This window comes from Notolepis coatsorum (genome assembly GCF_963971535.1).
Source record: "Notolepis coatsorum genome assembly, chromosome: 9".
NCBI lineage: Eukaryota > Metazoa > Chordata > Actinopteri > Aulopiformes > Paralepididae > Notolepis > Notolepis coatsorum.
The window spans coordinates 51,621,519-51,645,047 of record NC_140173.1 but is presented as its reverse complement, the minus strand read 5'-3'; the positions used below and the strand labels follow the sequence as shown (position 1 = coordinate 51,645,047).

The window sequence follows — 23,529 nt, the reverse complement described above, 5'->3', positions numbered from 1 at the left end:
GTGGAAAGATCTCCTGGTAAATATGTTTTCAGGTTATTACCGGGTATTTCCAATGCCGTGCAATAATGTTTGCTTAAAAAATAAACACATTTAGTTAATTAAAAGAACGGTAACATACATATAACTAAAAAAAACAAACGAGAAGGAATAATAAAACAGAACGCTAGACACAGAAGGCAAGTCACTAAGCCTGAAAAGGCGATGAACTCAGTGATCTAAGTAGACTTATGAACATATTATTATATTATTATGAACATAATCACCACACAACGAATATGAGAAACAATGAATAGAAAGTTGACGTTCGCCCTCTTTGTGTTCATAGCTAAAAGACAGGCCTCGGCGCAAAAATATCAAAACAGAAAAAGAAGTACAGTGTTCATACTAAGTAGTCAACTAAAAACATACACAGTCAATGATAAAAACGTTACAAATCAATGTTGCAATAGACTGTACAAGGTGAGACAATAGTCTGTGTTTCAGGGAATCGAGTTTGGAAAGAGTCAAACTATCTTGTGGTCTCTAGGACTGTCGGGTTGCCATTGGTTGCCGTGGAGCTCTAAGATGCCTTGTAAAACCTCCAGCCAGACTTTGTAGCAGAAGAGGTACTGCTCCTGTAACCAAAGAGACAAAGGGCACGTCTAGCGTTTGGGAAATGTCACCTTTTAAAGCCTGAACTTTGAACTTTGGATCGTTGTGTTTGTTTACTGACCTTATTCCGAATCATCCCGTACCGCTGGAGCCTCATCTCCTTCACCACGTCACTCACGTTGATCTGGGAACAGGCGGGAGATCAGGCTTCAATACAGTATGTGGATGACGACAATGCTATTCATGCTAGAACCGTAGCAGAAAAGTTAAAGATCATACAACTGGTTTAGGCATTTTACGAGTCGCCATAGGAAAGATGAGCGAGAGACAGAAGAGATGTGACAATAGATGGTTTTGAAATCATGTGACTTAAGCCCATTAAAGGAACAGGCCAACATTATTGTTATAGAGTCAGACAAGAAGACAGATTTCCTCTCTGTGCGTTCAGTAAAAAGCAATCCGGCTACAAGCTAGCCTAGCTGTTGGCCAAAAACACCTCTCCCGGAGTTTTAAGCTAGGCTAGTGGTCCATATCCGCTCCCATTAATTTGTGCTAAACTAGGCTAGCTTGCAGCCGGATAGCTTTCTACTCAACGCACAGAGAGGACATTGGTATCCATCTTCTTGTCTGACTCTGGTGAAAAGGGTAATCTCATTTCCCATGATGTTGGCCTGTTCCTTTAAGCCGCTACGACACTAAGGAGCACAACATGTATGATAATACAGTAACTACCAAAACAAAAAGAAAGCTAATTTATTACGCCCATAATCTCACACATATGCAGAAAACTATAAACGGTACAAAGTTATTGAGTTTAAGCATTAAGATGTGTGATGTCATTATGATGTATGATCCCAGGAAGTAATAAATACAGTGAAATGATGAAAATGACAAATATCAAGGCCTTAGTGAATGACTAACAGCTCCTAGAAAGGCATATGCAAATGTCTCGATACATATGTCTTTCATTGTCATCATTTCACTGAGCCGTATTTATTACATCCTGGAATAATGTGCGTCATATAGTAATGACATCACACCTCTTAACTATTGAAGTTTTTATCGTTTCGTGATATGTGTGAGATTATGGGCACAATACATTTGCTTTATTTTCTTGGTGGAGTGTTCCTTGGAGAATTCATAATAAAACACAAGATACGTGTGCCCTAATGATAAGGATAAGAAACCCAATCCCATTGCCAAAAGAAAGAAACATGCCTATAAATAATTATACAATGGAACAACACACTACAAATGTATTACATGGCCCATCATGGCCCCCAAACAGCCTCGCCAACTTCCACAGACCCTGTGCCCCTTTGATGTGAGCTCCAGGTATTGACAATGCTGATGTTAACCACATGGCCCATAATGGACACCATTAGATCCCCTCAATTCTGTATAACAATTAATCTATAAGTCTGTTGTTAAGTTGTGAGCGACGCACGGCTCTATTGTTCTATAAGGTCATTTAGAACTGTACTTTGTAAAGAAACTCAAAGTGTTAAGAGCGATGCACTGCTCTGTTGTATGTTAGAACTTTGTAAAAAAACTCAAAGTATTAAGAGCGATGCTCTGTTGTATTTTTATTGAACTATTTTAACACACTTTTTACTGATGCACTGCTCTGTTGTATGTTAAATACCCTGTTGTATGTCCGTTCTATTTTATAATTTTTTGCCTATTTTAAAACTATTTTACTCCGTCTATTTTATTTTTATTATTTGTATTACTGAATGAAACTGTAAACAGAGAGGCCTATTGGGATGCTAGATCCTAATGTGAAACACTGTGATTCACCTTACCGTGCTACCTCTCTATCTTTTTTATGCTCGCTTATGCCTGTATTTTTCACTGTTGTGAAGCACTTTGAACTGCAACTTCTTTTTTTTTGTATCCACTTTTTCTCCTCTTTTTCTATTTTTCTCCCATCCCAATTACCAGCTGTGCCAATTATCCCCTCCCCTGTCTTGAACGTGGCTCGCATATGCCCCCCACTGGCCGGTCGTAGAGAGGATAGAAGCCTTGCATCACGTGTCCCCTCCGATACACGAGGAGGCAGCCTGTCACATCTTTTCACCTGCCAGCGCGGACTCTCATTGGCGAGGTGTAACGCGTGGGAGGCTCACACTACCCCCGCCATTTCCTGTCTCTGCTGTGCAGGCGTCCCCAACCGACCTGTAGGAGTCGCTGTCCACAACGTCCAGATTACCACCCATCGACTTCCACCCGCTAACTCTGCCAATTGAGTTAGTATGACGGCTGGCCCAATGTCTCTTGCGTTGGTGACGAGCGCAATGTCCGCTGCGCCACCCAGCCACCCCTTGAACTGCAACTTCTGTATGAAAAGTGCTATACAAAATAAAGTTATTATTATTATAAGTCTTGACAGACACAACCATTCCACCAGACATGCTCCTGCACAAGGTTTTACACATCCAAAAGTATGGTTGAATGCAATGAAGCGAACTGTCATGTTCCGTGGTATGCAGGAATGGAACTCCCAGACATGTTACGCAGGAGAATAGTAAAGGTTGTTTCAGGATCTTGGTCAAACAAAATGTTCAACCAGAGAAATTTACATTCCCTAATGGATATTAAAGGTGTGTACGTAAATGTATGTGTCTGATAAGGAGATAAGGATATATGTAAATTAAATGTATGTGTCTGATATGGATATATTATTAGAACATTGAATAATTGGTTGATATAAACTTAGATAATGTATGAAAAAGCTAAATTGTATATAATACTGTATTGTATTATGAGTTGATTAGGAGCATGTCTTGTTGTCTTTAATTTGTCTGTATGTCTGTAACTGTATTATGTGTTGTGGATCCCAGGAAGAATAGCCATAGCACTAACCTAACCTTCTTACTGTCCTATACTACCATGCACTCCTCCTACTATAGTAATAATATTATGTCTTATGTCTATGCACTCAACACTGCAGCGCCCAAGTTTCAGCACTATTTTTTTTGTATCCACTTTTTCTCCCCATTTTTCTATTTTTCTCCCATCCCAATTTCATATTTCCAATTCTTCCCTCCCCTGTCTTGAACGTTGCTAGACTATGCCTCCCACTGGTCGGCTGTAGTGAGGATAGAAGCCTTGCATCACGTGTCCCCTCCGGTACACGAGGAGGCAGCCTGTCACATCTTTTTACCGCAGCAGCTCAAACTCTCAGTGGCGAGGAGTAACGCGTGGGAGGCTCACGCTGCCCCAGATACTTCCTGTTTCCGCCGCACCGACGTCACCCAACCGACCTGTAGGAGTCGCTGTCCACAACGTCCAATCCCCACCCACCGGCTTTTCCACCCTCTAACACTGCCAATTGTGTTAGTATGACGGCCGGCCAAGCCGGTAGCAACGCAAAGAGCTGGGCTCGATACCAGCATCTCCTGCGTTAGTGGCGAGCGCCTTGCCCACTGCGCCACTCAGCCGCCCTGTTTCAGCACTATTGATGAACAATGTTACTCAACTGAAAGAGTTGTACCCTTCCTGCTGACTTGTCGTACAGAACTTGTAAGTTGCTTTGGATAAAAGTGTCAGCTAAATGACAAAATGTAAATGTAATGGGGGTCCAAATAAACTTAAACCCAACGTGTAGATAGATAGGCAATGAGGGTCAGCATATCACCAGGTTTATCAAGTGTAGATAGATAGGCAGCGAGAGCCAGTATATCACCAAGAATATCAAGTGGGCACCTCCCTTCACTGGTGTTTTGTTAAGTTAGGCCCATAACACCTCGGGAAGCTCCCGTACCCCATCACCACCCCTCCCTACTAGCTCTCACTGCCCATGGTACCCAAATGCAGAACCTCCTGCCGCTAAGCTCATCAAAACCTGGTTATGTGTACAGACCTTGAGAAAAACTCGTTTTACAGCCTGACATAATATGCTTTAGTCGCTGTCTCTGAACACAGTGGATACAATGGGTCCCCATCTACCCATTGTTTTAGATTCTGTGGTGATGGCAGCATATCATAAGTAGCCCCTATCAGGAATTGTATACGATTTTCCTGCATACTCCACAGGTCCCTCCAGCAAAGCATCGTCTTCTCTACACTTTTCTAGTTCATCCACTGTCACCGCTGTACCTGCTCCACGCTGGTTTCCCTGAGCTGAACCCCCCCGGCCTTGTTGCACCTTACTGTACCTACAAGCTGTCTCTGCTTCCTGTACTGCCTGTCTGTGGCTTCCATTTCCTCCCTCTAATCCCGTTGGATTTGGGACCAAGTTACTAACTAATGTATCTTTGCTCCTTGATAGCAACAACTCTGTTCTCACCTTCACACACACTTTAAACTCCTCTGTTAGACTAGTTACTGGTAGCTGGAGAATGCCTTTCCATACAATGCCAGACTACTAAGACACCAACAAACTCCTAGCCAATTCCTAATATACAAATGAACCAATCTCTCAAGCCTTTCCAGCTTTGATATTGGCACCTCTCAGCTCTCATACTGATAACGGCCACATCAACTTAGTAAATAAACCAAACTACAAACACCACAACGTTAACTGGCCTGGAAGCCCTGACTTCTCTATTCTTCCTATCCCCACAACAACTGTAAAGGAATGTGAATCACTACCCACTTTCAAAAACACTCTCAAAAAACACCTACGTGAGACTGCAATTCGAAACTGGCCCCTACAAATGTCCTAACCTAGTTGTACAGTAAATGACCAAGTAAGGCTTTGTCAGTATTCCAATGTACAGTGTAAAATGTGTGTGTGTCCCCTACCCAACCCCCCCCCCCCCACCTCCAATGTACAGCCCTCACCCAACCCACCCAACCCCACCCCACCCATCCAACCTCCTCCAATGTACAGTTTCTACGCCAAATGTATATACACTCCTTTTCTGGACACTTTTGTATCACAAACAGTACTGTATTTGCACATCTGATATGTCATAAATGTATAGATGTAGCAGTACTGTCTATCTGTATGTCATGTATGTCATATATGTTATGATGAATTGAAAATGGGGGACCCTGATGTAAACAAGACGAAAGTCTTTCTCTGGTCTGCATCCCCTTAACAATTGTATGTATTGAGCTGTACTGTACTGTACCCATTCTGCAATCTGTTAATAAACTTTTCAATCAATCAATCAAACGTCTTTCCTAAGTTCTTCAAGCTGTTCCCTGTCATTCAACTCCCTATTATACCAACTACCCAAACGTTTCACTGGGTTGTCCATTATAGATGGAATTCCTCCTCATCTATGGAAAACATTTTCTCCATTACCTTCCCTCTGGTCAATGAAATGCTTCTCGACTTACTGGGCTTAATTCTCATGTAACTTCTCTAGTAACCTTTGTACAAGTCATGGTCTCTAATGTCATGTCATCCATGTAAGCTCTAATTGGTGGGAGGCGCAGCCCGCCCTGCCGTCTCCTGTCACCTACCGCCCACCTTGACGCTCTAATAATTACTTCCATCGCCATTGTGAACGCTAATGGGGAAATAGTACACCCTGCCATGCCTATTATCTAATCTCTGCCATGCTGTTGTAAAATCTATAGTAATAAAACACATTCTTAATATCTTGGAAGTATGCTTTCACCAAGTTTACCATCACCCCTGACACTCTAAACAAACCAAAATAAATCAGCAGCTTAAGCAAAAAGAAACTCCAAATAAGGCTATGTGGTACCGAACCAAAAGCATTTTCCAGGGTTAGAAACAACAAATCTCCTTTCTCTATCTCGGCTGACTGCATCTGGTGCCATATCATGCTAGTGTGTTCTATGTACACTGCAATACCTGGAATTTCTGCGTTCTGCACTGTGGTATCTATTAAAGAAAATCTTACCTTCTACATTCAGGAGGGATAAAGTCCGAAACTGGTTTAAAACCGAGAACTCTTTCTCCTTGGGCATTAGGATTCCCCCTGTTCTACACCAAGCTCTTGGTATGACCCGTTTATCCCATACTACTCTCAATTACCTCCACAATAACCAGGCACACTTTTATAAACCCGGTAGGAGACTCCATTCGGCCCTGGGGTTGAAGAAGCCTTAGCACGCCTCACTACAGCTTCCACTTCCTTCCACCTTCCTTCCACCCATTTCTCTATTGCTTCCTGTATCTGAGTAAGTCTTTTTAAAATATTCCTCTACCTCTTGCGTTGGCACTTTGAGTTGCCCTCTCTCTCCTTGGCTGAACATTCCTTTAACAAATTGAAATTGATCCCTATAAAATGCTGTCCTGACTCTCTCCTTCTTTCTCTTCCTCCTAAGTTGTTCTGCCATCCAGAGTTCTGCTAACTGACTTCTTAGCTCTTTCTTTAAAACACAAATTCCCTGCTCTCTCTCATCCACTGCCTTTCTTCACTGCTTTCTTAGCCGTCTCCTCTCCTTCACTAATTTCTCCATTTCTCTCTGCCGTCTGGACCTACGGTAACTGGCTCTCCGCCCTCTTTCTATCAATTAATCCAAATCTTTCAGCACCATATTCATAGATAATGTCTCACATCTTCCCATCTTCTCTCATTTATTCACCACTGTTCCTTTAAACCCATCTAACCTTCCTTTAATTTGCCCTAGGCCATCTAATTCTCGCTTTTTGCCCACAGAAATGATATTTGAGCAAATAAAAATAATTCTGCGCAGACAATGAATGGGGCGTTACTGTACTGTATGTGGAGACATTACGTTCTCGAACCCAGATGAGGTTTATATTCTAGTGCTGCTAACAGGTCTGAACCAGGACTTAAACATTATTTGGTTACTCACACAAACATTCCATGAGGCCACAGAAGCCCTTGTTTATTGTCTACGGAAAAGTCCCCGACTTTACATCCAATCAATTATCTGATTGCTAGCTTTTTAAAGGAACACAACATTTTGGGATATATATAAAGATTGCAAATAAGGGTACAGGTATTTCCCAAAGTTTTGTGTGAGTGATTTATGCTCACAAAACGTTTACTCAATTGCCTTGCACTCTATCCATTGAAATGTCTAATTTATTCTGGTTAAGATTGTGACGTTTCGGGTCGCTTAGGACCTTCATCAAACGTTGAAAAACACCAACTTTGCCTCGGGGCACAGAGATAATACATGTTCTTTTTTTGTATCCACTTTTTCTCCTCTCTTTCTATTTTTCTCCCATCCTAATTCCACTGTGCCAATTCACCTCTCCCCTGTCGTGAACGTTGCTCGCATATGCCCCCCACTGTCCGGTTGTAGGGAGGATAGAAGCCTTGCATCACGTGTCCCCTCCGGTACACGAGGAGGCAGCCTGTCACATCTTTTCACCTGCCAACGCGGACTCTCATTGGCGAGGTGTAACGTGTGGGAGGCTCACACTACCCCCGCCATTTCCTGTCTCTGCTGTGCAGGTGTCCCCAACCGACCTGTAGGAGTCGCTGTCCACAACGTCCAGATTACCACCCATCGACTTCCACCCGCTAACTCTGCCAATTGAGTTAGTATGACGGCTGGCCCAAGCCAGAGGCAACGCCGACAGCCGGAGTCGAACCCGGTGTATGTTGCGTTGGTGACGAGCGCAATGTCCGCTGCACCACCCAGCCGCCCGAGATAATACATGTTCTTTTAACTGTTAGCCTTCTGTAGTGTGGTAGTGAAAGGGTTAATCATCTGTAGTGTGGTAGTGAAAGGGTTAACCCTTTGTCGTGTGGCAGTGAAAGGGTTAACCTTCTGTAGTGTCGCAGTGAAAGGGTTAACCTTATGTAGTGTGGCAGTGAAAGGGTTAACCTTCTGTAGTGTGGTAGTGAAATGGTTAACCGGCTGTAGTGTGGTAGTGAAAGGGTTAACCCTTTGTCGTGTGGCAGTGAAAGTGTTAACCTTCTGTATTGTCGCAGTGAAAGGGTTAACCTTCTGCAGTGTGGTAGTGAAAGGGTTAACCCTTTGTCGTGTGGCAGTGAAAGGGTTAACCTTCTGTAGTGTGGTAGTGAAAGGGTTAACCTTCTGTAGTGTGGTAGTGAAAGGGTTAACCCTTTGTCATGTGGCAGTGAAAGGGTTAACATTCTGTAGTGTGGCAGTGAAAGGGTTAACCCTTTGTCGCGAGTGTGGTAGTGAAAGGGTTAACCCTTTGTCGTGTGGCAGTGAAACGGTTAACCTTCTGTAGTGTGGCAGTGAAAGGGTTAATCCGTTGTCACGTGGCAGTGGAAGGGTTAACCTTCTGTATCGTCGCAGTGAAAGGGTTAACCATTTGGTAGTAGTGTGGTATAGTAGTGAAAGGGTTAAACAACATGGCCGCCCACTCACAGGCAGGTCGTTCTCCACGAGGCTGAGGATGATGTCGGTGCAGATGAGCACCCCGGTGCGCCCGATGCCAGCGCTGCAGTGCACGGTGACGGGGCCCTTGTGGTGCACGGCACGCAGGTAGCGGATGAAGCGTACCAACTGCTCCGAGCAGCGCGGCACGCCGTGGTCAGGCCAGCGCGTGAACTTCAGATGACGCACAAAGTGGGTCTCGCCGGTCTGGAAAGGACAAAAGAGTTGAAGAATGTCCCGGTTATGTAACTGACTGTGGGCCATTTGGTGGCCGACCTCTAACCCTGGCAGTGTGTAGTCACTGCGCTATAGATTAGATTAGATTAGATTCAAATGTATTGTCGTCATACATCCTCCACTCACTACACTGGCTCCCCGTCTCATCCCGGATCAATTACAAAATCCTGCTGCTCACCCATAACTGCATAAACGGACACGCACCCCTCTACCTTCAGGAACTCATCACTCCACAATCCTCCACCCGTACCCTCAGATCTGCAGGTAGCCTGCTCCTTCGGGTCCCCAGTACCCGGCTCTGCACCATGGGTGACCAAGCCTTCTGCTTGGCTGCACCACGCCTGTGGAACAGCCTCCCCATCCAGCTGAGGGCACCACAGAGCCTGGACTCTTTTAAAGCAGGCCTGAAAACCTATCTGTTTAAAAAGGTCTTTGACTGTTAGCTCTTTTTTTTGTGATATTATTATTTCATTTCTTGTGCTGTTGTTTTTAATTTTCTGTTTATACTATGTTTTTAACTATGTTCTATTTTTATCTTATTTTTATTCTGTATTATAATTTTTTTTTTACTAATAATTATAAAAATGTTTAACTATGTTTTAACCCTGTAGCACTTTGGGATCCCAGCGAACAAAAAGTGCAATACAAATTAAATGTTTTATTATTATTATTATTATTATTATTATTATTATTATTATTATTATTATTATACAGCACAAATACAGTACAACGAAAAGAGGTTTGGCATCCAACCAGAGTGTAAATGTAACAGTAAAGTGCAATAGTAATATACAATGTACAGGAGATTAAACTGGATATAAAATATATAAATTAGCACTACTGACTATAGTGCTAATCAGATGTACTAAAGATAACTCAATGGTTAAATGGTAAATGGCTGCATTTAAATAGCACTTTTATCCAAAGCGCTTTACAATTTGTTCCTCACATTTTACCCATTCACTCACACATTCACACACCGACGGCGGAGGCAACCATGCAGGGTGCCAACCTGTTCATCAGGGTTAAGTATCTTGCTCAAGGACACTTCGACACGCTGCCCGGGAGCCTCTCGAAGCGGGAACCTCCGGATTGCCAGACGACTGCTCTACCTCCCGAGCCACTGTCGCTCCCAGATGTATGTTCAGTGTTGTAGTATTAATGTAGTATTTATGTAGTACTAATATGTACAGTCAGTGTGATACAGGTATAAAGACACTATGGTAGTAGTGGTAGTATACAGTGGTAGTTCTGGTAGCATACAAAACCATCATTCAAGTAACAACTCAGTTGAAGCAAACATCTTGGCCAAACCTCTTTCTTTCAGTTTTGTCCATGGAATATTCAATGTATCATCTTATTTATGACAAGAAAACCTTGTATTTCTACCTGTACACATTCCCTCCATGTAAGCAAACTGCCACAACAGTGGTGCTGCTGGTGGTGGTGGTGGTGGGGGTGGGGTTATTATTTGTGTTGTGCCTTCAGCCAAATCGGTATCATGCTTGCGTGAGCGTGCGCTGCGAGCACCTTGAGAGCAGGGCCCGGTCCGCCAAGTACAACTGTATAAACATTTGTTGCAATAAATGGCTTAATCTCTATGACACGAGTGTTCCTGACTGAAATGCATGCTGCCTATAGCCCACTTCTCATTAAACTGAGGAAAGACTGGCCGGTTTTCTCCATTGCCAAACATGCACTTTTGAAACCATACAATTGGTCCTGAATGGGTTTTTCACAGGGCCCAGAGGGCATGAAACCCACCCGGCGCACACACACAGAGCAACTGGTAAACGTCCCGTGTCACAGGAGAAACAAGAAAAGAGAAGAAGAAAAAACACCAAAACCCGACTTTGCTCGCTGACTCACCTCCGTCTCCACCATGCGGATGACCTTGATGTGGAAGTAGTCCAGGTTCTGGTGGTTCTCCAGCTTGAGCTGGTACCTGCCGGTGTCCAGGGGCGCGCTCAGCCTCTCCGGCCAGTACCGGTGACACTTGACCCGTCCCCGCTCCACCTCCTGGGTCATCATGGCGATCACGTCGGACTTGCTCTCCCACACCATCTGCCAGAAGGCCGGCACGGTGGAGGGGAGGGGTCCCTGGCAGGAGATGTAGGAGAAGTCCTCGGTGCCGACCCGCATGCGGACGTAGCTGGCGTTGATGTAGTCCTGGTTCTCACCGACGGGCACGCGGGTTTTGTCGTCTGTCGGGGGAGAGGGAGAGAGGGAGAGGGAGAGAGGGAGGGTTAGTGAGGAGAGAGCGGGAGCAAGGAAGAAGAGCATTCATGTGGATGTGCTGAATGTAAATGTTTGGACTGTGTGTGTGTGTCCATAGACTTGCGGTTAGTGGCTTGAAAATTGCAGGCACATCAAAGAAAAGGGCCAAACAACTAGCACGATCCTGCTGTTTAGTTTTATTAGTTTTAAGTTTAAGTTGATCTATTTATTTTTTACCCAGGGACAGTGCACATTAATCAACATCTTCAGTTTCCACATCAATGTAAATGTGCCAGAATTAGCTAATGAGCTCGTTTCCATCTGTAGTCACTGCCTACCATGCATGTCTTTATGGTGTGGGAGGAAACTGGAGGAAACCCACGCGAACACAGGGAGAACATGCAAACTCCACACAGAAAGGCCCCCTGCTGGGGTTCGAACCCAGGACCTTCTTGCTGTGAGGCAGCAGTGCTAACCACTGTGCCGTCCTGGCAAAAGTGATGTGATAGAGACAATGCTGTTAGGCTACGTTCACACTGCCAGACTTATTCGTGCTTATTAGCTTATTAAAATGTCTATAACACCACGAAATCTTTTAACCTAAGTTATGTAAGTAGAATTCAGTTTCGGTGTGTGTGTGTGTGTGTGTGTGTGTGTGTGTGTGTGTGTGTGTGTGTGTGTGTGTGTGTGTGTGTGTGTGTGTGTGTGGGTTTGTGTATGTGTGTGTGTGTGTGTGTGTGTGTGTGTGTGTGTGTGTGTGTGTGTGCACTCTAGTGCGTGCGTGGGTATGTGTGTACGTTAACAAATTGAGCTACTAAATGTAGTAAATATGTTTTATTTTCTCAACAAAACAGATATTACGGAGCTTTCTTCTGCTTCAAGGGGTTTGGAAATGCATTCATTATCCTTGTTGATGGCAGACGAACCTCACGGGCAAACAATGCCTACCTTGTTGTCTTGCTGCGAGCGTGCCGTCCCACAGTACAGTAAACACTACTTGTAAACAAAATGAGCTTCACTCTGGGCTCCAGCGGGAGGGAGAACAAACCAGCCCAGTACAGATGGGTGAGGAGGAGGAGGAGGAGGAGGAGGAGGGGGGGGTAGACTGATGAAGGACAGATCCACCACCACCACCAACCACCACCACAGACCAGAAACGTTACATGTAACAATAAATACAACAGTAAAAAACAAAAGTTATGGATAGAAACACCAGGATTACCAACAAACAAGACACTTTCACAAAATACTAGTGTGTGTGTGTGTGTGTGTGTGTGTGTGTGTGTGTGTGTGTGTGTGTGTGTGTGTGTGTGTGTGTGTGTGTGTGTGTGTGTGTGTGTGTGTGTGTGTGTGTGTGAGAGAGAGAGAGAGAGAGAGAGTGAGAGGAGAGTGTGTGTCTGAGAGAGAGAGAGAGAGAGAGAGAGAGGGGGAGAGGAGAGTGTGTGTCTGTGTGTGTGTGTGTGTGTGAGAGAGAGAGAGAGAGAGAGAGTGGGTGAGTGGGTGTGAGAGAGAGAGAGAGAGAGAGAGAGAGAGAGAGAGAGAGAGAGAGATAGAGAGAGATAGAGACAGTGTGTCTGTGTGTGGGTGTGTGAGACAGTCTCCTCCCCACCATATGTATATATTTTCTCCCACCCGCCCACCCCCTCCTAATGTACAGTCTCCTCCCCATCATATGTATATATTATCTGTTAGGATTCTGGGTAACAGTACTGTATATTTGCATATCGTATATGTCACAAATGTAACAGTACTACCGTATGTCATGTATGTCCCTACGTCATAAATGTCATGATGTCATGTATGTTGTGTATGTCATAAATGTCATTATGAATTGAAAATGGGGGACCCTGATGTAAACAAGACAAACGTCTTTCTCTGGTCTGCATCCCCTTAACAATTGTGTGTATTGAGCCGTACTGTATTGTACCCATTCTGCAATCTGTTAAATAAAGTTTTCATTCATTCATTCATTCAGAGAGAGAGCGAGAGAGAGAGAGAGAGAGAGAGAGAGAGAGAGAGAGAGAGAGAGAGAGAGAGAGAGAGAGAGAGAGAGACTGTGTGTGAGAGAGAAAGAGAGAGAGAAAGAGAGATTGTGTCTGTGTGTGTGTGAGAGAGAGAGAGAGAGAGAGAGAGAGAGAGAGAGAGAGAGAGAGAGAGAGAGAGAGAGAGAGAGAGAGACTGTGGGCTAGATCCACAAAGAATGGATTGCACGGAGCAAGTTGCACCCTTACAATTCATTATGAATTGAAAATGGGGGACCCTGGTGTAAACAAGACGAAAGTCTTTCTCTGGTCTGCATCCCCTTAACTATTGTGTGTATTGAGCCATACTGTATTGTACCCATTCTGCAATCTGTTAATACAATTTTCATTCAATCAATCAATCTGCACGGTGATTGATTGAATGAAAATTGTATTAACAGATTGCAGAATGGGTACAGTACGGCTCAATACACACAATAGTTAAGGGGATGCAGACCAGAGAAAGACTTTCGTCTTGTTTACATCAGGGTCCCCCATTTTCAATTCATAATGAATTGTAAGTAAGGGTGCAACTTGCTCTGTGCAATCCATTCTTTGTGGATATGTGTGTGTGTGTCTGTGTGAGAGAGTGAGAGAGAGAATATATATGTGTACTGTATGTGTGTGTGTGTGTGTATGTGTGTGTGTGTGTGTGTGTGTGTGTGTGTGTGTGTATATATCTGTGTGTGTAACACATGCCACATTGATTTCTCACCAGTACCATGACAGTTGGATGGAAATGGTAATATCACTTGGTAAAATATTGATACTACGATAGGAAATAATTTGGTACAAGGAAATCGTTGAGGTAAGCAAATATCCATGTACTTCATAGTTTCCTAGTAAATAGGAAGGTGCCAGGTTAAATTGGCCTGCTAAGAAAAGTGTTCGCAAACACGCTCTCCTATAAATGCCCTGTCTGTGAGTATCCAGCTTTTACAGCCTCAGTCTCACCAATAAAAAGTGAAATGAGGGAACATTAAATGAAGCACTCTGGTTGGGGGGAGAGGGAGAAAGCGATTGTGAAATGGAAGATTCTGCCGACATAAAGTAGTTAAAGATGCTACTGTGTATTTATCTTTTAAATTAATTGTGACCTCACAATCGATCGAACAACAGACTTTTATCAATGGCTCCCCGATAGAACGTAACACGGTGGTGGTTTTAGGGGGTGTAACGATTTCGGCCCGAATCCACAGTTCCGTTTAGACTTTGGATTCTAGGGTCACAATTTGATTTGATTTCAATAAAAAAAATCTAAAATAAGAGATTCTGAATGACTATAGGACTGAATGAATATATTTAAAGTATAGGACTGAATGAATATATTTAAAGTATAGGACTGAATGAATATATTTAAAGTATAGGACTGAATTAATATATTAAAAGGACTGAGTGACTATATTTAAAAGACTGAGTGACTGAATGAATGAATGAAAACTTTATTTAACAGAATGGGTACAATACAGTACGGCTCAATACATACAATTGTTAAGGGGATGCAGACCTGAGAAAGACGTTTGTCTTGTTTCCATCAGGGTCCCCCATTTTCAATTCATATAGACATTTATGACATACACAACATACATGACATTTATGGCATAGGGACATATAGGTATTTAGTACTGATACATTTGTGACATAAACGGTATTCAAATATACAGTACTGTTACCCCTAGATCCTGACAGAGTATATACATATGATGGGGAGGGGACTGTACATTAGGAGGGGGTGGGTGGGTGGGAGAGAAATATACATACGGCGGGGAGGGAATATATACATGCGGTGGGGAGGAGACTGTCTATTAGGAGGTGGTGGGGGTTTTGGGCATTTACGGTGGCCAGTTTCGAATTGCAGCCTCCCGTAGGTGCTCTTTAAGAGCGGTTTTGAATGTGGGTAGTGATTCACATTCCTTTACAGCTTTGGGTAGGGCGTTCCACATTGTTGTGGCATAATTGCGAAACGTGTTTAGTCCCTTGTTTGAGCCGAATCTGTGTTTTACATGATTTGTTGAGCTTCCTCTGGTGTAGTGGTTGTGGTATTCACTGACCTTTGGGAAGTATTTTGACATGTACATGGGTACCCCGGTCGTATAGTGTATCTTGTAGACCAGGCCCATTGCAAGTTGCTGTACTCTGTCGTCTACTCTAAGCCATCCTAGGTTGTCAAAGTGGGCAGGGGTGAGGTGGGTTCTGGGGTTCAGGTCAAGTAGTAGTCTGACCAGTTTGTTTTGTGATGTTTGTAATTTTGTTTTAAGCGCCTTTGAGGTGCTTTGGTACCATGAGGTGCAAGCATAGTCGTAGTACCCTTGAATGAGTGCTCCTGCCAGAGTCTTCAGGGTATTCTTGTTTACCAGAGAGGAGATCCGGTACAAGAATCTAGTTCGTTGGTTGACTTTTTTTATTACATTGGATGCCATTTTGTCACAGGAAAGATTTGCCTCTAGGATGGAACCCAGGTAGGTAATTTCGTCTTTCCTTGTGACAATATTGTCACCCACTGTAACTGAGAAGCCGTCGGTCTTGCTGAGTTTGTTATTTGAACCGAAGAGAATGGACTCTGTTTTGCCCATGTGTAAAGATAGTTTGTTATCAGCGAGCCATTTGCAGATTTTGCCTAGTTCCGTGCTGAGGGTTTTTTCAACCTGCAACTTGTTCTTGTCAGAGACCAGCAGGGCTGAGTCGTCCGCAAACAGGAACAAGTTGCAGTCACAGGCTGACGACATGTCATTTGCATAAATTAGGAAGAGTAGCGGTCCTAGTATGCTTCCTTGTGGAACACCACAGCTCACTGTGAGGGGGGGGGATAGAGTACCGTTTACCTCTACCATCTGTTCTCTCCCCTCCAGGTAGGATTGCATCCAGCTCACTGATAAGCTATCAAAACCAATTGCTAAAGGACTATATTTAAAAGACTGAGTGACTATATTTAAAGGACTGAGTGACTTTATTAAAGGACTGAGTGACTATTTAAAGGACTGAGTGACTTTATTAAACGACTGAGTGACTATATTAAAGGACTGCGTGACTATATTAAAGGACTGAGTGACTATATTAAAGGACTGAGTGACTATATTAAAGGACTGAGTGACTATATTAAAGGACTGAGTGACTATATTAAAGGACTGAGTGACTATATTAAAGGACTGCGTGACTATATTAAAGGACTGAGTGACTATATTAAAGGACTGAGTGACTTTATTAAAGGACTGAGTGACTATATTAAAGGACTGCGTGACTATATTAAAGGACTGAGTGACTATATTAAAGGACTGCGTGACTATATTAAACGACTGAGTGACTATATTAAAGGACTGAGTGACTATATTAAAGGACTGAGTGACTATATTAAAGGACTGAGTGACTATATTAAAGGACTGAGTGACTATATTTAAAGGACTGAGTGACTTTATTAAAGGACTGAGTGACTATTTAAAGGACTGAGTGACTATATTAAACGACTGAGTGACTATATTAAAGGACTGCGTGACTATATTAAAGGACTGAGTGACTATATTAAAGGACTGAGTGACTTTATTAAAAGACTGAGTGACTATATTAAAGGACTGCGTGACTATATTAAAGGACTGAGTGACTATATTAAAGGACTGAGTGACTATATTAAAGGACTGAGTGACTATATTAAAGGACTGCGTGACTATATTAAAGGACTGCGTGACTATATTAAAGGACTGTGTGACTATATTAAAGGACTGAGTGACTATATTAAAGGACTGCGTGACTATATTAAAGGACTGCGTGACTATATTAAATATATTAAAGGACTGCGTGACTATATTAAAGGACTGCGTGACTATATTAAAGGACTGTGTGACTATATTAAAGGACTGAGTGACTCACAGGGCAGGATGTCTCGGTAGCGGTTCTTCTCTCTGTTCTCAGGGGCTTTTCCCACCAGACAGTTGTCAGAGGGCTTCAGATGCTCCAGAGCCTGGAACGACAGCATCATGGCAACAACGCATCAGAAAAACTGTTGTCTCGTTCGCTCTAGATACACTTCAAACAGGCTGACGGTGTGCCACAGGGCCGGACAACATATTGATTACTTATTGTAGATCATCAATCCGTGTTATCGTACTGTGTTTTTTCATGCTAAAAAGCTAAATCAAGTCCAATTTCTCATACAATTATTTCGGACATATTATAATAATATATACAGTATATGAGAATGCAAATTGTGTTAATGTCTGCTTGACCGTGAGCATCAGTTATGTTCACTGACATCAGTTATGTTCACTGACATCAGTTATGTTCACTGACATCAGTTATGTTCACTAACATCAGTTATATCTCATACTGGCAATCGCGTCTCGCTCTGCCTACTGAGATGTCATAATCTCCAGCACCTACTGTGCCTGTGGAAACTAAACACATGCACCCACCTGCACGTGACCGCGCCACTCCCGTGCGTGCCTCTACAATAGGCAGGAAGTGGTCACGCTTACACCCTTCCTCATTCTTTTCCATTCACGGAAGCAGCTCATATGCACTTCAACCTGGTGAAACTTCCCGGAACCTTCTCGGCACGTCCAGACAGAACGGCGGTCCTATCGTGTGTTTTCCTTGTCGCTTGACAGCGGACCGATGGGCTATGCGCGGCAGCGTTTCCGTTAGCCGGTAATTACCGGTTTTTGACCGGCAAAATCTGTTGAAGTCCGACATATTTAATCTCTCCGGTCATAGTGTCCGGTGAAAATAGTTCCCTCTGGGCACAGTTTGATTATTTGAATTGTATTTGGATGGGCTGGAGTTGGGTGGCCTATGCGATGAACGAAACAATCATTGCGTTTGTTGTCGTTGCTTCGCTCAGCGAGAGCTTGCTGCTGGATTTGCGGAAGGCATGCAGCTGCAGACCCACAGAACCCACCAGCTTTGCTGGCACAGTGCGGTCCCCAGACCTGGAAAGCTGCTCTGCGGGTCTGCAGCTGGATGCTTCTTGCAAACTAACTGCGACCGGCTCGCGCTGATAACAGCTTTCATTGTTGGACCGGCTGCTTGGTGGAGCAACGATGAAACGAATGTAATGAATCGTTCGTCGCATGGGCTATTTAATTTTGGCCTGTTTTGGTACGGTTCGGGTGGTCAAGTTGTGCTTGGAGGGAGTTGTTTTCACCGGACATTATGACCAGCACCAAGTCGTTGGGACTCGGAGGTGGAGATATACATCACGCAAACCCACGATAATGTTGCAGTCTCTCTCTGCAAAATTTCTCAGTTCTTCGCTTGATATAATTAATACAAATGTCCAATATAACGGAATTCGTTAGCTCATAAAAATGTGATTATAACAGACTGCTGTTTAGTGTCGGACCGACTGCCCACATACGCGGTCTATTTTATTTCAAGTCAGCAGCAGCACGGAGTATCGAGGGACTTATTTTATTTGGAATATATTAATGACTGTATACGCAAAAGTAGCCTATAGTTTTAAGTAATAATATTATAAATCTACATGCCTTGAGGATGACATTCTTTATTCAATTGTTTTAAAGCTCAATAAACTATGACCGGAATTAATCTCATTTGTCCGGTAGATTGAAATCTTGCAGGTCACGGAGACCGGCAACAATTTTTTCTAACGGAAACCCTGATGCGCGGCGCTTGGTAGTCGAGCCACGCCATGCTCAGGTAGGACCTACGCCGATAGGCGTTGGTACTGGCATATTAGATTGTCTCGTGAGACGACCGGGCAATGTGTTGGTGCGGGGGGCTGGGTGTTTGGATAAACGTGGTCATCATGACTCATTGTTGAATGTTTTTCCAAGTATCCTAGCGCGCAGCTGATGCTAATGCTACAATGTTTGGGGCGCCGTTCCCATGTACCCCGCCGGGGCTATCTTCACTCTTCCCTCCTCTTAACCATTTCATTGCTGACGGTCAATCGGTGTCTATGTTGGGGGTTTAGCTGAGGCTTATTTACCCTTTACATGGGTGGATGGGCTGACGACAGGGCTCAGGACAGGTGTGCATTTGTGAATCTATGAATTGAAAATGGGGGACCCTGATGTAGACAGGACAAACGTTTTCTCTGGTCTGCATCCCCTTAACAATTGTGTGTATTGGGCTAGCCCATTCTGCAATATGTTAATAAAGTTTTCGTTCATTCATTCATTTATCCCTTACACGGGTGCACAGGTGTGCCGCAGTGGAGGTTATTGCATGACTACTAGTGGAGCAGTGCTTCACTAGTAATAGACTTTGGTCAGCAGCCGCCACTGGTGTTCCGTGCTTAGTGAAGCAGGTGGCTTCGGTCCTTTGCCCTGACATGGTGGAACGGTATCCCGCCCGGCCGAAGCCAAGAGGCGAGGCTGATAAATCTTATACCGCTGCAGTACAGAATTTAGCAGCAACTAACAACATTGCTCAATTGGCTGCTTTTCTGTCAAAAATGGTGTCGGTGGTGGGGCCTTAGGGCCAGCCGACGTCAAAACCATCACGCAAGGTTTTGAGGTTATTCAGCTTTTGACCCAGCCGCAAGCTATAACTGCAGGGAGGGCTAGGATGCTGTCAACGGTTGTTCACAAGCATCTTTGGTTGGAGCAATCTCCCCTTGAGGAGGGGAGGGGTCTCCTCCTCAGGGCTCCCCTCTCCGCGGGTGGACCTTGGTCTGTCCACGGAGGCGCAGGTGTTATTTGACCGCCCCACACCACACGGCCAGAGGTGAGAGCACGGCAATGTTCCCTCTAATTTTTTTTCGGTCTGAGCAAACACTCAAACCTCCTGAGCAGACATCAGCAACTACTGAGCAACATACATCACCTGCCGCTGGTCGGATCTGTCCGCTTCCTGCTCTGTTGTGTGTGTCTGTGTGAGCGCGCAGTAGCGATGCCCACAAAGCACTGAAAGCGAGGCTTCTCTTGGTAACGTCACACGCAACAGGTTACCGTAGTATTCGGTGCAACGCGCCAGTCAATTTAACTACATGCATATTTTACACAAACGTTTCTGTGCGCGACAGATTTCAGATGTGCGCGGGAGCATTTTGCCATGTGCGCGTGCGCGCACGGCGCACCTTAGGGGGAACATTGGAGCACGGCCTCGCCAGCGGCTGCGGCGAGGCCCCTGGTCAGCGGCCATGTGTCCGCCACCTGAGATTACCTAGACACAAAGAGAACAGGTGGTCACAAGGCCGTCAGCCTCGGCGGCCGAGGGATCGGCTATATTAGATGGGCACGCCCTGAAAAACCGTTGCCATCTAGCTGTGTCTAGCACGCTCTCCGGTTACTCCCCCCCGCTACACTACGGGACTCAAGGCTCTGATTTGTCCCCTTTGGCTGCGGGCCGCGTTCTTCCAGTGAAGCGCAAGCGGCCCCACATATCGCTTCTCATGGAGACAGGGGCTGACACCCAGTTGCTAGCTAGGCCTGGGTCTGTCTATGAGAATGCTGTGCTGTCAGGAGTCTCCCACGCCACACGTCCTGCATCTGTGTTTGGTGAGCCTGGTGTTGTATCTGTCGACAGCAGGGTTCCCTGTATCTAAATAATGTTGTCAGAGGGGGAATCCTAGGCCCAGGAGGTCGCAGCGTGGGTTCCCCCAGCCCCGCCCTCGCCAGGCCGGGTATTACGTTAGTGCCTCCCCCGTCTGGACTTCCGATCCCGCGGTGGTCAGTCAGGCACGTGTAATTTGGGTGGTAGTAATATCACTACAGGTATAGTATACAGTACTACAGGTACAGTATAATATCCTAAATTATACTAAATTAAATTATTATTATTATTATTATCCTAAATTATAATTATATTATACAGGGCTACGGTGGGTAGGGACTCACCCTATCGGGCAGCGTGGGGACCACACACCATGCATGTCCAGCTGCAGAGCAGGCAGCAAGCTAAGCCGGGAAGATGCTCAGCGGGGGAGCCTATGTCACCAGGGGTGATGGCCGCTCCCCCCGTATCAGACCGCCCCTTCTGTCGGGGTCCCCCCCTTGGGTGCGATTGCCTCGTTGGTAGAGTCAGGGTGCGATATCCCGGCTCCGCGAGACACCCTGCTCGCGCGGTTGGCGAGACCAGGGTTGACAACGCACAGCGGGAGGGACCTATCTACGATTCCTAGCGGACCAGCAGCAGTTGGCGGCGGGAGCGCTTTGGAATTTTTACCGCGTATGGCTACAGTAGTGCCATATGTCGGTGTGGATGGAGATAACGCTGAGGGCGGCGCTTGTGTTACAGTTTGCACACCCCCGCCCTCTGTTTTTGGGTTTGGTACAGACTCTATTGTCAGAGTCCGCGGCAGTGACAGCCCTGGCAGAGGAGATTCGTTCTCTGGCGGCGAAGCAGGCCATCGTCGTGGTCCCATGGGAGGACGCGATGAGTGGCATTTACTCCCGATATTCTCTGGTGCTCGAGAAATCAGGGGGGGGGGAGGTGTGAGACCCCTACTGGACCTGTCCCATGGAACGGTCAGAATGTTGACCATCACCCACCTGTTAAGTGCTGTCAGGTGGGAGACTGGTTCACCTCCATAGACCTGAAGGATGCGTATTCACGTCCCGATCTTCCCTCCTAGGACATACCTACGCTTCCTGTTTCAGGGCTTAGCGTACGAGTACCAGAGGCTGCCGTTCGGCTACTCTCTGGCTCCTTGCATCTTCACCAAGTGCGTGGAGACCGCGCTGGGGCCTCTGCGTCGTCAGGGGATACGAATTTTATTCTACCCTGGACGACGCTCTGGTCCTCAGCCGGTCAGAGAAGATTGCCAGGTCTCATACCAGGCAGGTGGCGGAATTCCTCACCAGCCTGGGTTTTGCTGTAGACTGGAAGAAGAGTACTCCTCTTCCCAGTCAACGGGTGGAGTACTTGGGCTTATTTTTAATTTAATTTTTTTTAATCCTCTCTTTCTCAGATTTGTCTCTGTTTTTCTCCCCGTCCCAATTTAGTCGTTGTGCCAATTCCCCCCCTCCCCTACCTGGTTGTTGTGCGCATGTTCTCCTACTGGTCGGTACAAGGGAACCCTGAAGTCATCCGCACGCTTCCTCCGACATGTGCGGCGACAGCCAGTGACTATTTTTTTCACCTGGCAGCGAGGACTCTCATTGGCGAAGTGTAACGCGTGGGAGGTCACGCTGCCTTCATCAAGTCCTGCCTCCGCTGAGCAAGCGCCCAGACCTGACCTGTAGGCGTCGCTGTCCACAACGCCAGTTTCCCACCCATGACTTGCCCTCCCCCTAACCCTGCCAAACGAGTTAGTATGACGATCAGCCCAAGCCTCAAGCAATGCTGACTCCGGGAGTCGAGACCGCAGCCTCTTGCATTGGTGACGAGCGCAATCTCCGCTACGCCACCTGACCTTACGTGGGCTTATTTCTAAGCTCATGGTCTATGTGGGTATCCCTCTCAGAGCGGCGGCGAGAGGATATTCTCGGCTCGCTCGGGAGGTTCTGTCCTGGCAGGACGGTTACGGCGCTGACCGTGATACGCCTGCGCGGTATTATGGCATCTGCTCAAGCTGTGGTCCCTCTGGGCGAGGTGGGTTTTTCAGTGTGAAAATAGACCCTCACGGGATGGGGGGGGGGTGTGTCGGACCGACGCAGTAGGGGGCAGCTGGCAAGGACCATGCTGCCCGGTCTGCACACATATCAATGTGTTGGAATTGAAGGCAGTGCTTCTAGTCCTCGGACAGCTCGGCCATCATGTGATGGGCGAGCATGTTCTGATCAGGACGGACAGCACGACGTCGGCGTCGTATGTCAACAGACAGGGAGGAGTACGCTCCCCCCGTCTCCACCGGGCGGCGGCCGATTCGGTCCGTGGCCGCCCGGGATTCTGTATGCGTTCCTCTCCATACACCTGATAGCTCAGCTGTTGGGGCGGGTACGTCAGGAGCATAGGACTTTGACTTTGTGGTTCCCGGCCCTGATTCAGCTCTTGGTGGCCCCGTCGTGGCCTGTTCCGTGGTCACCGCGGGCCCTCTCTCAGGCACGCGGAACTCTCCTGTTCTGGGGCAGCCCCTAATTGCTTGGCTGCTGAAAGGATGAATCTGGTGGGGATGCGTCTTAACTCTTCTGTGGTTAACGCCATCCGGAACGCGCACGCTCCATCCACTACCGTGGCTTACGCAGGGAAGTGGCGTATGGTTCGAGAGTGGTGTGAGGTTGGGGGCCTGGACCCGGTGTCATGCCCCCTGGACTCGGTTCTGTCCTTCTTCAGTCTATCCTGGATGGGCGGTCGGCCTCAACAGTGAAGGTAT

At 45.8% G+C, this 23,529-nt stretch overlaps 1 protein-coding gene across 1 annotated transcript in view; it reads right to left on the bottom strand.

The window, feature by feature from the left end:
• Positions 1 to 503: 503 nt before the first annotated feature.
• Positions 504 to 23,529, bottom strand: part of ptpn20 (protein tyrosine phosphatase non-receptor type 20) — a gene marked incomplete at both ends in the record, with an annotated part of 317,069 nt that continues 294,043 nt past the window's right edge. The window contains 5 exons of the mRNA XM_084321867.1: positions 504 to 614; positions 713 to 775; positions 8,836 to 9,051; positions 10,951 to 11,285; positions 17,181 to 17,271. Of these exons, the coding sequence (XP_084177993.1) occupies positions 504 to 614; positions 713 to 775; positions 8,836 to 9,051; positions 10,951 to 11,285; positions 17,181 to 17,271 (816 nt within the window). The remainder of the gene's footprint in view (positions 615 to 712; positions 776 to 8,835; positions 9,052 to 10,950; positions 11,286 to 17,180; positions 17,272 to 23,529) is intronic.